General features: G+C 37.6%; 1 protein-coding gene across 1 annotated transcript; it reads left to right on the top strand.

Moving 5' to 3' along the window:
• The first annotated feature begins 12,186 nt into the window (after positions 1 to 12,186).
• LOC100369038 (medium-chain acyl-CoA ligase ACSF2, mitochondrial-like) lies at positions 12,187 to 13,869 on the top strand. Its single transcript, XM_006818158.2, has one exon. The coding sequence runs from the start codon at positions 12,187 to 12,189 to the stop codon at positions 13,867 to 13,869; it is 1,683 nt and encodes a 560-aa protein (XP_006818221.2).
• The last annotated feature ends 1,345 nt before the right edge of the window (positions 13,870 to 15,214 follow it).

Raw genomic sequence — 15,214 nt, 5'->3', positions numbered from 1 at the left:
CACGTGACTATGCGACGCCAACAACCGCTACACGCACTCACTGGATGTTTATTGCTAATCTCCCCTAAGACAATAGGCGTTTCGAGACCGGTGATAGAGGGACTGTGGTATGATGTCATACCGGGCGCTTCTAAGCAGGGGAAGGCAATGCTAGTCGACAGTCTTGGTTACTCGTACAATGTGAAGAGTACCAAACAGCAACGCAATGGAAACATTACTTGGCGATGTAGCGTAAGAAGCAAACGGTTAACATGTACGGCAACGGTTCTGCAAAAGGGAACAACATTTACGAAAGGTTTGCATGGCCATAATCACCAATCACTGCCAGGTGTTGGAATGCGAATTAAAACAACAGTTGAGGTGAAAAATATTGCCCGAGACAATATCTTTCGCTCTGCTGCGGACATTGTTGAAGCGGTTACCGTAAAACGTGACGCGCCGGCTGCACCCGCGTACAGCCAAACGGTACCACTAAACCTTATCCGGGCAGCGAATAGGTTGCGTCAGAACATGGGCCCAACTGAACCGCAACGACATGATTTGAGATTGCGTAATAAATAAATCGTCCCATGTTACGATACGTCGCATTATATCAGTTACATTGATAATAAAATAAATCGTCCCATGTTACGATACGTCGCATAATATCAGTCCCACTGATAATAATTAAATCATCCCATGTTACGATATGGCGCATCATATCAGTCCCACTGATAATAAATAAATCGTCCCATGTTACGATACGTCGCATCATATCAGTCCCACTGTAAATAAATAAATCGTCCCATTTTACGATACGTCGCATCATATCAGTCCCACTGTAAATAAATAAATCGTCCCATGTTACGATACGTCGCATCATATCAGTCCCACTGTAAATAAATAAATCGTCCCATGTTACGATACGGCGCATCATATCAGTCCCACTGATAATAAATAAATCGTCCCATGTTATGATACGGCGCATCATATCAGTCCCACTGATAATAAATAAATCGTCCCATGTTACGGTACGTCGCATTATATCAGTTACATTGATAATAAAATAAATCGTCCCATGTTACGATACGTGGCATCCTATCAGTCCCACTGGTAATAAATAAATCGTCCCATGTTACGATACGTCGCATAATATCAGTCCCACTGATAATAATTAAATCATCCCATGTTACGATATGGCGCATCATATCAGTCCCACTGATAATAAATAAATCGTCCCATGTTACGATACGTCGCATCATATCAGTCCCACTGTAAATAAATAAATCGTCCCATTTTACGATACGTCGCATCATATCAGTCCCACTGTAAATAAATAAATCGTCCCATGTTACGATACGGCGCATCATATCAGTCCCACTGATAATAAATAAATCGTCCCATGTTACGATACGGCGCATCATATCAGTCCCACTGATAATAAATAAATCGTCCCATGTTACGATACGGCGCATCATATCAGTCCCACTGATAATAAATAAATCGTCCCATGTTACGGTACGTCGCATCATATCAGTCCCACTGATAATAAATAAATCGTCCCATGTTACGATACGTTGCATCTTATCAGTCCCACTGATAATAAATAAATCGTCCCATGTTACGGTACGTCGCATTATATCAGTCCCACTGATAATAAATAAATCGTCCCATGTTACGATACGTCGTATTATATCAGTCCCACTGATAATAAATACATCGTCCCATGTTACGATACGTCGCATTATATCAGTCCCACTGATAATAAAATAAATCGTCCCATGTTACGAAACGTCGCATTATATCAGTCCCACTGATAATAAAATAAATCGTCCCATGTTACGGTACGTCGCATTATATGAGTCCCACTGATAATAAAATAAATCGTTCTATGTTACGGTACGTCGCATTATATGAGTCCCTTTGATAGTAAAATAAATCGCCCCAATGTTACGGTACGGCGCATCATATCAGTCCCACTGATAATAAAATAAATCGTCCTATGTTACGGTACGTCGCATTATATGAGTCCCTTTGATAGTAAAATAAATCGCCCCAATGTTACGGTATGACGCATCATATCAGTCCCACTGATAATAAAATAAATCTTCCCATGTTACGATACGTCGCATTATATGAGTCCCATTGATAGTAAAATAAATCGTCCCATGTTACGATACGGCGCATCATATCAGTCCCACTGATATTAAAATAAATCGTTCCATGTTACGGTACATCGCATTATATCAGTCCTACTGATAATAAAATAAATCGTCCCACGTTACGGTACGTCGCATTATATAATCGTGATTATACGCTAAATTACAAACAATGACCTGTCGGTTGGCGGCAGATCATTGTTGAAAGAAAATAATTCACGGCTAAAAGAAGGTGTTAACAACTTGAATAGAAGTGAGTACGTGACTGATGATACCGCGCATGTACGTAAGTGGTCAATATTGTGAACAATGAAATGTCGTTCACACACTCAGTGTATAAGACGAGAGAGCAAAGCACAGTTCAGTCATTCTGATTCAGTCAAGCTATCAGTTAACTGCTCAGAATTTTATATCGCTCGCTCTCTGAAAATTTGATATTGCTACCTTACGTTAAAATCGCTATATCAGTCCCACTGATAATCTATCTCGTATCAGTCCCACTGATATTTTATAACAGCCTCTTTACGTTAAAATTACTATATCAGTGCCACTGATTTCCGTATAGCATCGCCTCATATCAGTCCCACTGATATTCTTTAATGCTTCTTTACGTCAAAATCGTCAGTCATGGCTCAGAATATCGCAGCAAACCCATGCGTTGTTTGTAAGAAGGACGTAAGACCTAGACAGGAGGCTATTCAATGGAGGCTATTAATTGTAGTAGATGGCAACATCGTACATGCGACACCAATATAACAAGAGAGATGTATCGTGCTATCACCCGGGGTGATATGGATCTTGAATTGTGGCATTGTGCTGCGTGCCCGGCACCAGCAAATATTGGTGAGGCTTCAACAATTTCTGATGGCCTACTAACGGTACAACCAGAAGCATCAGAAAGTGTGGATAGTAACCATCTTATGGATGTTGATGGCGCTGATGCGTCGCCAATTACTCCATCTGACGGTCCAACTATGCAATCCGACGCTTCAGGAAGTATTAATCGTACGAGTATTAGAGATTTCTCATTCAATGTCGACGACTCAATTGACGCTCAACCGAATGTACTCGAAAATACACTGGAAGATGGCGCACTCCCGAACTTGCCGCCTCAGGTCGGGGGAAGTAGACGTTACGTATGATGTCATACCGTGCGCTTCTAAGCAGGGGAAGGCAATGCTAGTCGACAGTCTTGGTTACTCGTACAATGCGAAGAGTACCAAACAGCAATTCACGCAATGGAAACATTACTTGGCGATGTAGTGTAAGAAGCAAACGGTTAACATGTACGGCAACGGTTCTACAAAAGGGAACAACATTTACGAAAGGTTTGCATGGCCATAATCAGCAATCACTGCCAGGTGCTAGAGTGCGAATTAAAACAACAGTTGAGGCATGGATGTTCTTAGTACATCCATGGTTGAGGTGAAAAATATTGCCCGAGACAATATCTTTCGCTCTGCTGCGGACATTGTTGAAGAGGTTACCGTAAAACGTGACGCCCCGGCTGCACCCGAGTACAGCCAACCGGTACCACTAACCCTTATCCGGGCAGCGAATAGGTTGCGTCAGAACATGCGCCCAACTGAACCGCATAAATAAAATAAATCGTCCCATGTTACGGTACATCGCATTATATCAGTCCCACTGATAATAAAATAAATCGTCCCATGTTACGATACATCGCATTATATCAGTCCCACTGATAATAAAATAAATCGTACCATGTTACGATACGTCGCATTATATCAGTCCCACTGATAATAAATAAATCGTCCCATGTTACGATACATCGCATTATATCAGTCCCACTGATAACAAATAAATCGTCCCATGTTACATACGTCGCATTATATCAGTCCCACTGATAAAAAAAAACTCAAACTAGGCAACAATGAGTCAGGTGGCGCCTGATGATACCACACTGCATCGCATGTACTGGTAATGTGGGACCTTGTCCCAGAGTGATTTTCTATATGATGTCAAGCAAATGTTACAAATGAAATATATTGAAATGCTACATTACGTTTGCTGGAAACTAATCATGTTGATTAGAAAATTGGTTCCCTACACTTTAAATGTTCGTGGGTACTTTGACACATTGTCTCTGGAGTCAAGTGACGTGTTTTCTACACTCCTCATTTCCATTTCAATGAATGTGTGTACTTCGACGCTGTACCGCCCGACCGGAAGGTGTGTACGACCCTTGCATTGTGCAATCTTTCCATGAACTCTGATAAGTCCTACAAAAAAACGAAAAAAAGTTGTGGATAAGATAGTCACACATTTAATATATTAACGTTCGTTTACGCGACAAACCACGAATGTGCATTCGAACCCAGATTGTATTTGATGTGTATTCTAATGTCTGCCGTTCACGTGCATAGGCGGCGAATAAATGAACATACATCTGTCAAACACGGAGTTAAATCGTGAAAATGCCCTGCAAAAGACGAAAAATAGTTGTTAAACAAGATAGTCAAGCGTTGTGCATTTAATACATTAACATTAGATATGAACATGTATCGAATATAATTTATACCAGGGCCGGATCGACCAAACTGTTTTGGGGGCCGGGACGTCCAAACCAGGGCCGGATCGTTATTTGTTACCAGGGCCGCAACCGACCAGGGCCGGATCGTCTAGAAATACAAATTTGTGCGTATCAAATGAAGACGTTTGCTGAACTACCCTCATCTTGAATTAGTGGAAATACATCATAGTTAAACAATGTTTGAAAGCATATATGTATGGCAAATTTAAGCAACTCGCAATTCGCTTCTCCGCGATGTCTATTTGTAAGGCATGTAAAATGAAATACATGTATATTGTTATTCCATTTCACCTCATCGTGGTTTCACGTGACCATGACAACCAATCAAATAACAGTATAACGAATAGACATATTCTCCGGAGTTGTATTTCAATGTCTACCTGACATATTCCTATGTCTACTCCCATCCGGGTACTTTCCTCCTGAATTTACTCCAATAACTCAAGGGGAAACAATATGCGACAATATTCATAAAAAAACTACGCATGCTTCATTTATATTATTGAAGGGAAAACTAGGATTCGGATCTCGCGTGATTTTTCCGTCGCGCTTTCCGCGAGATTCGCTTTAGATATCAAATGAAAGCTTCGTGGTATTGCTATTTACGGAATATGTAGGGTTGTGGAGATGTCAAGTGGCTCTTGTATGTTGAAATAACAAAATATTGTATGTATTTTAAAGCGAATGAAGCTAGTTATATTTTAACTTGAGTTTGTTCATGCATGCATTTCTCATGCACACTCGATATAGATTAGAATACTACAAATATAATTATAACCTGTTGGATGATGGGAAAGATAATTTTTTTTATTAGGGTTTGTGTCTGTCCTTATTGTTTGTTGATTCAAGCGTAAACAATTTTCTAAGCAATGACACAGACAGCGGATGTCGAGCTCCACGTCTTTGGTGACTGCGATGTAGAGATATTGTAACGAGTTTATTTTGAGTGGCAATCCTTCACATGCATTTTCCCGGGTACCGCGAGATGTGATGATAAGGGTGAGATTGAGCAAAGCTTGGCATGTTATAGTTAGTTGGTACTTTCAGAAGTCGAGAACAATTTACGCTGCAGTAATGAACTCCCTGCCATTGTTTATTGATTCAACCAATTAACTGATTCCATTGTAGATATGAATGAATAAGTGATAAACGCGGGTTCTAGAAGAGTATGTACTACCGGTTTAACAGTCCTAAAAAAAATGGTATGTTAGTTGCAATACAATGATTATACGGTCGGTGAATTGAATATCATGTTCGAGACGATATTTGTTATGACTGTGGGGATAAACAACAAACAACTTGTATTATTTGTGTAGTAAGAAAGTCAACTGGAATAGGAGTGACGGGTTTTCCCCATAGTTAGTGAAGGTACCCGAGACTGTTGTATACTTACGGCGAAAAACTGTGTGCAACCAAAGACTATATAGAAGAGGGACAGGGAACTGCCGGCAAACTTCAAAGGAAGTCGAACAGCCGCCATGCAATGTCCCTTGGAAACGTAACAAGAGGACAACAGTTATGCAAATACTTACAGCGCCCCCAACAGTTGCCATTTTGAAATGTGCAAAAGATTTAGTTTTAGCTGTTCGCTTTGGAGTGAGAAGTTGTCCGTCTTTTGCTGTTCGAAATCCGTGTAAAAATATACTATATCTATTGTTCCAGTTTCCGAGAACTATTTCCGAACGTTTATTGGCAGGTGAGTAATACGTATTTTGTTTAGTTACATTTGAACTTCGTGCACTAATGTTCTGTTTACAAAGACATAGATAAAAACAAGACTGCGGGCTTGTCTCGAAATATTTGTGTTTTTAATCTCCCTCTTTCGGAAACGTTATTCATTTTATATGCCGAATGTATATACCCTAAGGTAATAATAGTCATAAACTTTGGCTTTGGCCTGTTTTTAAAGCTAAATTCGCGGAATTTTGGTCGTTTTGAGCATTTTCTTGACCGAATGTTCTGTTCACAAAGAAATTGACAAAAACAAGATGGGAGCCATGTCTCGAAATATATGTGTTTTTAATCTCCCTTTTTCGAAAACGCGACTCATTTTGTGTGTAAAATGTATACATCCTAAGGTGATAATAGTCATAAACTTTGGCTTTGGCCCATTTTGAGAGCTAAATTCGAGGAATTTTTGGTCGTTTTGAGCATTTTCTCGACCGAATGTTTTGTACACAAAGACATTGATGAAAACAAGATGGCAGCCGTATCTCAAAATTTCAAGTGTTTTTAATCTCCCTCTTCCGAAAACGTGATTCATTTTGTATGTAAAATGTATATATCCCAAGGTGATAATAGTCATAAACTTTGGCTGTGGCTCGTTTTAAGAGCTATATTCGAGGAATTTTTGGTCTCTATAGTCTTTGGTGCAGCGCACCTGATTGACGCTATATAAATATATCATTTCAATCTCCTGTGCTCGACCTGTTTGTGACGTTATGCGGGTAGTAATCCTATTCGGAAATAGTTGCATCGAAAGTCGTAAAAAAGCAATATGAAGGACGAACGTTTCTGATAATAGATCCGGGGTGTCAATATTTAGCTTTACAGGGCTATTCTGTTCTGTATCTCGAGTGTAAGGATAATTCGGTTTGATAAGTCACATTGAAACGGAATTTGCTACCAACATTAACAAAGAGGAAATCTCGTATGCTTCGCAACTAACTGTAACAAATTCGTCATTTGGCATTTCGTGACAATATTTTCAATTTTTAGCAAATATTTTTGAAAAAAGATGTTATTTTCGACTTCTTCTTAAAAACAAACAGCTTAATTGTTTTGATACTTTGAATGTAGATACCTTGGGCGTGTCTCTCTCAGATTTTTTATTCATAAACGATATTTTCAATTCTTTATTTTGGGTTAATATTTTGCCAGTTTTGGAAAAAATTTTTTATTTTCGACTTCTTCTTGAAAACTACCTACTGAATTGCCTTGATACGGTGTATGTAGGAGTTGTGTGTTGCGTATCGTACACGAGAGTTATCACCTGACACATGCATGCAGGTTGCGCCAGGTACACATATTTACACTATTGGCTTTCCGTACATCGCTTTTTTATTATCACTCGTGAAAGAATAATCATTTTCTTATTTAATGATCAAACTGGCTTCCACGCGTAAATATCTTATCCAATACTGTCCAAAAAATCTTGCCGAAATATCTAAATTAAAATTAACTAGAAGGAATTGATTTATATTATTAATAATTCGTTTTATTGCATTATAATAGAAAAAAAAATGATTAGAAAAATTATAAAATATTTTTAAAAAAATTGAAATAAAGTGTTTCATCATGTTTATGTATAAGTTAATTTTACTATCAGAGGAAAATTGGACTAATTGGATTGTTGAGACACACGCATATAATGTTATAAAATAATGTTGAAAATCGTAATAAATCAAAGTAGTAAATCAATGTTATCTACAATATTGTCGACTCGTCTAGATTTACATATAGGGGTCGAAAATAATTCCTGGATATTGGTATATAAATATAGCATTTCAATCTCTTGTGCTCGACCTGTTTGTGGCGTTATGCGGGTAGTAATCCTATTCGGGAATAGTTGCATCGAATTAAAAATTCATGCCGTGAAATGACGGATTTTCCCGCGTACAATGCGATCTCGCGTGAATCGGATTCGAAGGTACTAAATCACGTGACAATAGTCACTTAGCGCTATAATTTGAGTTCACTCAGTTTTTTCCATGTCTCTGGAATCTTCGCTAACAGTTGACGTTCTCCATCACGCCTATTCCAGTGCAATTTCAACTAAATAACACGACCTGTATGTAGTCTGAGGGTCATCCTAATTCTGTAAAACACCCCCAGAACAGGACTGTTAATTCCAACATCAGATGCATACTAGATATAATCAGATTATATGATATTGTACAGCAGAAAGAGGCCGGAAATAGTTACATTGAATTAAAAATTCATGCCGTGAAATGACGTATTTTCCCGCGTACAATGCGATCTCGCGTGAATAGTCACTTTTCAAATAAATAACACGACCTGTAGTATGAGGGTCACCCGAATTCCATTTTTTGAACCATTCATTCTGTAAAACACCCCAGAACAGGACTGTTAATTCCAACATCAGATTCATACTTGAGTACCAGATATAATCAGATTATATGATATCCTATAGTAGAAAGAGCTCGGAGTATGATAACTGTCGAAGAACGGGGTTCCTGGTCACACAATTAACACGACCTGGTTCAAGACCACGTTAACACATAAGATTGCCCTATCATCATCCTCTGCCCTGATGCGGTAAAACAAAATATTTATCATTTTCAATTGATTTAACTCCTACGACAGTGTGTACGCGAATTAAAATAACGGTGTCACAGTTTCACTACAAAACCAGCGTCTATTTTAAAAACTTGAAGATATTTTTAAAAACGCATAGGTATTGTAGACGGCGTTTGCGACGCCACAACACACGCAGCAAAGGCATAAGGTAAACGTAATGTGTATCAGAATGGTCATTTGTAAATATTATTTGGCACGTTGAATTCTAGGAAGAAAATTAAAAGTCGAGCATAGTAAATGCAAGTCAGACAATGTGTTTAGTCGTAGCAGTATATGGCGTATACTCGCAAAATCTCAACCGTGAATTGAACCTATCTTAACGCAACTTGAAAGTAGATGTTGTGAATGGTTAGATAGGGTACGGTGCACCGGGGCGTGTAGAGTCAGGCAGAGTGCGGTGGGTTCAATAGAATTAGTTATCGCACATGATTCATAAAAAAAGGACGTCCTGTCGGTATCCCGGGAATATAGTTGTTTAAAAAACAAACGTTTCTGATACTGGGAGCTGGGAAATTGGAATATGTAACTTTTAAGGGGCCGTTCTGTTTTGTATCACACGTGTCCGGACAGATAGGTCGACTGGATGAGTTAGCTTGAAAGAAATTAAATACATTAAACAATGTACTAATTAAGGTCACACAATTCATCGTCATTTCTCAACAAACATGAGCTTTGTGACTTGATTTTAATATTTGCTATAATGTCTATAAACGTTCTCAGCTAAGCAATCCCATGATTATACGTAAAAGTAACCTGATTAATTTGAGCGTTTTTTTCAATGCAAATATTACATCAAATTAGAACTTCAACAGTGTTTTTTTTCACATAAATTAGTATAGTATATAATATTATTGAATATATTATTAATCTATATCTACAAACCTATAATTCAATTTGGTAAATGAATAAACAATACAGGGAAGTCGATATAGCAACATTACAGTATAAAGCATGTTCCAGTTAATGATGATTCGGCATGTGTTGTACAAGCTCAGTCTGATCCAATCAAAGTCAAGGCTCCCGTTGACACATAGTTCATTGTTGATTGGCGCACCGCGGGTACCCCCAAAATATTTTGTCACGTGAATGGTTGTCACTCAAAATAAATTACTACAACACTGTGGCCATTGATATGTAAATTGACCCTCTACATCGCCGCGTGCGATGTCGATTGCCTTTTGTTAATTTCACGTGCGCAATACCAAAGGTTTACCAACTCGTGTCGTATGAATCGGGCCTCGCAACACTATAGAAACAGTGCCGATGGGGACCGCCATATCAACTCCAAGGATTTATTAAGCTTATGTTGGATATGTAATAAATAGTCCATTTTCCATTCAATAGGACATAACAAACATCACAAATGTTGCAGCGTCGTGATGACGCCAGAACATCGCCGCTAAACGATTTGATAAACGCAAAATATGAATACGGTCAAATTTTGATTAAGTAAGTGTATGTTAGCGCCTTATTCCTCTTTGAAAAATTGTCGACACTGTACTATAAAATAAGACATTCAAGTTCAAATCATTACATTTTTGTAGCAGACGTTTGATCCGCGCATTTATCGCATTATCTCGCAGTGAACGGAAAATCGCCTACTACTCTTAGAGGTGTTACCCCAAAAAGGCGTGCCGTAACACGCGAGGATTTTCTTGTTATTGATGGCTATTATAATTTCAATAACTCATTTAGAAATGAGAACGATTTCTAATTAAAATTCAAAAAATCAAATGTTTTCTCTAATAATGAAGTGATTGGTCTGCAAATATATCCAAATTAGAGTTGCTCATAGAATTGTTTCGTATTTGTTCGTGTATTACACGGGTCCGCGCCCACATAACATGATATTGATTGTGCTTTTCTAAGTCTGAGTGCAACACTTTTAGTAATACAGTTAAACACTAACAGCAAAAATGATCTTCGAAAACAAAAATGATATTGCATTGAATAGACCAAAACAATGTTTTCAATAGCCAAACAAAGTAACAAAAGCGAAATATTCTCTTGTATATCTAAGCCATCACGTGATCTATAAGTTATATATATGTTATGCTTAGTTACGTTTAGTGAATTTCTGAATCACAGATTACTTTTTGATGCGTTTTACCCTATTGCAATCTCAAGTAACATGTAACCGACGTATAATTAATAGTCTCACATACGTTATTATCTTCACATAACACTGGCCTTTTGGTATCCTAGAAAGATGTTTGTTTTAAAACAAACGTTTCTGATACCGGAGGCGGGTGGATTAGAATTTTTAGCTTTTTTAGGAGCCGCTCGGCTCTGTATCTAGAACAGATATGTTGGGTTGATGAGGCAAATTGAAACACAACAAAGTAGAAATTGAAGACATTTAATACCATCATGGTCACGTAATTTATCGTCAATCAACAACTCAACAAACATACGCTTTGCGAATTGACTTTCCACAATGTATTATTTTGGTATCTTACCAACTAACTCAAAAACAATTCCATGAATATTTGGTTATATTAAGCAGGGAAGATTATAAAAAGAACACTAAATGTATATCCGGTAGAAATCGCAAATTATCTCGGAGACCACCCCCAAATTGAAAGATGCCAAAGCAGTGAGTGTTCTCGATGAGCAATTCGTGAACGAATTATGCTTTTGTTTTGTGCTTAAAGAAGGAAGCACCTTCAGATTAAAAAACACAGTTCAGCTGTCGAGCACCAGCATATGATGGATGTCACTATAATGTGTATAATGAATATGTTTATCTAATAATCATGTGTTATGAGGATCTCTGCACTGCTAGTGGTGGCGAACTATAAAAACATGTGTTGGGAAATGTCTTTCATATGCCTCTTCCCACTTGTCAGAGCTCTATCACTGAGCGTTTGTTCATTTCATTAATGACAACTTCACCACTAATTATGTCACTAGGGTCGAATCATTTAGTTATATTGTTCAAGAAACAATTTCAAAATAGATTCATTATATATAAAGACACCACAAATTATTATATTCCTTATTCAAGTATGGGTTTGCCAGGTGTATCTTGACACATCTTGCAACAAATCAATAAATATTGAAACTGATGAGGTGGTTGATGTAAGTGGTTATAACAACTCGAAAGATGAAATAGTACTAGGTACTGTTCTAGATGTAATAAGATTTTTTTATTTCAATTTCTCAGATTCAAGAATGAGTAGTTATAGCAAGAGTAAGCTTAAGACAAGTTATTATCACAGAGAATCAACGCAGCCCATGCTTAGAAAGACTTTTCATGAATTGCAAGATGAAAACGCCAGATGTTTTCCAGACAGAGATGCATTTGTGTTCTGCGAAAGTGGTGTGCGAATATCTGTCAAGCAATTTGTAGATGAAACCAACCAGCTTGCTTGTGATTTGGTGAAGCTCGGTCTGAAACCTGGTGAGCGAGTTTGTCTCTGGATGGGTGATGGATACGAGTGGATGCTATTGAATTCAGCTGCTATTAGAGCCGGTCTAATCACAATTGAATTAGCAGAATTACAATCAGCTGATCGTTTAAGACACATAATAAATAAAACAGAGTGTTCAGTTTTGTTTGTCGGTTTCAGTCAGTACGATCAATATAAGAAATTAATACAAGTTACTCCAGATATAAAATCTGCCACATCAACTTTATCTTATGTACCATCATTGCGAAACATTGTAACATTTGATGATGACTGCCCTCTACTCGGATGCAGCATCGTTATGCATGCTAAACAACTACAAGGGCGTTGCGGAGCAGAAGAAGATGAGTTCATACAAACTTTGAAGAACAAAGTCAGTGTTGATGATCCTTATATAATAACTTTCATTTCTGGCAGCACTGGATACCCCAAACCTGTGGTTCGAACACAAAGAGCCAACATAGCAAACTTGTATGCTTCAAAACGCAATGCTGCAGCCAATGATGGAAGCATAATAAAGGTTCTAAAGTTAGCAGGCCTTGGTTCATATTGTCATATATATCAAACCATGCTTCTAACCTGGGGTGCAACTCTGGTTTGGCCCAGACCCACAGAAGACTTTTCTGGTGCATTGGAAGCCGTCGAGCAAGAACAATGTAATTTCGTGGTGTTGTTTCCTCAGTTTTTATCACAAGCTGTCAATCAGCAAAATATTACTAGCTTTGATCTTTCATCCTTGAAAAGATGTTGGTGCACAGGAAACGTTTTTTCAGAAGGCAACATTCTAAATGCAATTAAATTACTATGCCCTAATACTGTTGTCATGTATGGATCAAATCAAGTCCAGGATATCAGCATAGGGGATATAATGGATACAGTGGAAAATAGAATTCGTGTGAAAACCCAAGTAATTCATAACTGTGAAGTGAAGATCACGGACACACATCGAAACATTGTTCCAGTCAATACAAGGGGTGAAATATGGGTTCGTGGACCGTATCTATTCCAGTGTTATTATGGTGACAGGGAACGTACAGAGAAAGTTAAAGATGCATGCGGTTGGTATTATACTGGGGATCTCGGTCAGATGGAAGAAGATGGTCGGTTGGTTATATTAGGCAGGAAAGATGACATGATTATAAAAGGAACACTCAATGTATATCCGGCAGAAATCACGAATCATCTAGGAAACCATCCAAAATTGAAAGACGCCCATGTAGTCCCTGTTCCTGGTGAGAAACTCGTTAATGAAATCTGCCTTTGTCTTGTGCTTAAAGAAAAATCCACTTGTACCATGGATGAAATGCTGGAATTCCTGGCTGGGAAGGTGTCTCCTTTGAGAAATCCACGTTACTTTCTATTTTTTACAAACATTCCTACAATGGGTTTGAAGGTAAATCGAAAAGCTATTATAAAGGAAGCGGTCGAACGCCTAGGTCTGTCATAGTTAAAAAGGTGCATGATGCCAAATTTAGTTGTATGCTGCCCTCTACTTTTCATCATTATCCATGCTTTGTAGTTTCAATTTGGTCACGTGAGCCCTATGAGTTATAGAAAATACGTGGGCAGTACTATAATCTGATATTCAAATAGTTTTTGTCTCTGATAAGCTATAAATATAGCAGAAGGCAGGGGATTGCGCTATATATAATGGCTGGATATAATGCGATTTTTAATTGCATTTTAATTTTAACTGAATTGCAACATCAAGAGCCAGTAGCTTTTATTATTATTTACTCTGTTTAGTATCTGGGCAGTCTGGTATATTTTGGCAGAAATAGTGAGTGTCAAAACAGCGGTCTTTATGCTGAGATGTGTTTGTTGTTCCTCGTAATATTTTTTTCACTGAGAGACCTATAGCTTACACAAGACTTTTAAGCTATACATTCACTCAGGCTAGTAAATGTAATTACTTTTTTCAATAACACCGCATTGAATAATGATTTGGCAATAATTGTTTGTCTTATTTCAATCAGAAAAATATGTTGAAGCAGTGACACATAATGTGTTCCATTATTTTTATTTATTGTCTTTAGTAATTTATCAGTGCAATGAACGTCAAACATCAAATTATGTTATTGATTTAAAGGGTGATGTTTCAATCGCCAGTATTTACGTCCGTTATTCGGGTTACTTATGTTTCATAATTCGGTGCATGCAAGTTTCCATGTTACACCATCATCTATAGTATTGATTTAGAAGTGTAACATATATTTCCTTGTGACAATGTAATGTAGCCCACTATCACTGATAACAGGTCAGCCATTTCCTGTCCACCCCTTCTCGTGTAGAATAAAGCACATTGTTTAAAATATACTTTCATAGTGTGTACTTGACTTTCATTTCACATTTCCATTATACAATTTTTGGACGCTTCGAAATTTAAAAGAACTCATTTTACAGGGGTGTTAAGATAAGATAATTCGTGAATTAGTTACTCGCACGATGGTCAATTCTGTATTATTACATATTGTGGAAACAAAAACAAATGGAAATGGAAAAGGGAAGCGAAATTCTAAAATGACCAAAGAGCCAAAAATAAGTAAAATCGACCCAAACGAACTCAAAGCCGTCTCTATATCATATATACTTAATATTAAATCAAGATATTATAAAGCTAATTAATAACAAATAAGACTACTAATAGACATTAAATCATATTTCGCATAATAATAAACAACACAAAAACAATGATTCATGCATGTGTTATTATAGGCCACTTTTTAAATTCACTACTTCACAGCTCCCAAACTAAACTCAGCCAGTAGAGTAGTCACTCCATGTCTTACATG

This window comes from Saccoglossus kowalevskii, chromosome 18, assembly GCF_978046115.1.
Source record: "Saccoglossus kowalevskii chromosome 18, keSacKowa6.1, whole genome shotgun sequence".
Taxonomy (NCBI): domain Eukaryota; kingdom Metazoa; phylum Hemichordata; class Enteropneusta; family Harrimaniidae; genus Saccoglossus; species Saccoglossus kowalevskii.
Note: the sequence above shows the minus strand (reverse complement) of the source record. Positions and strands in the feature narration are given on the sequence as shown.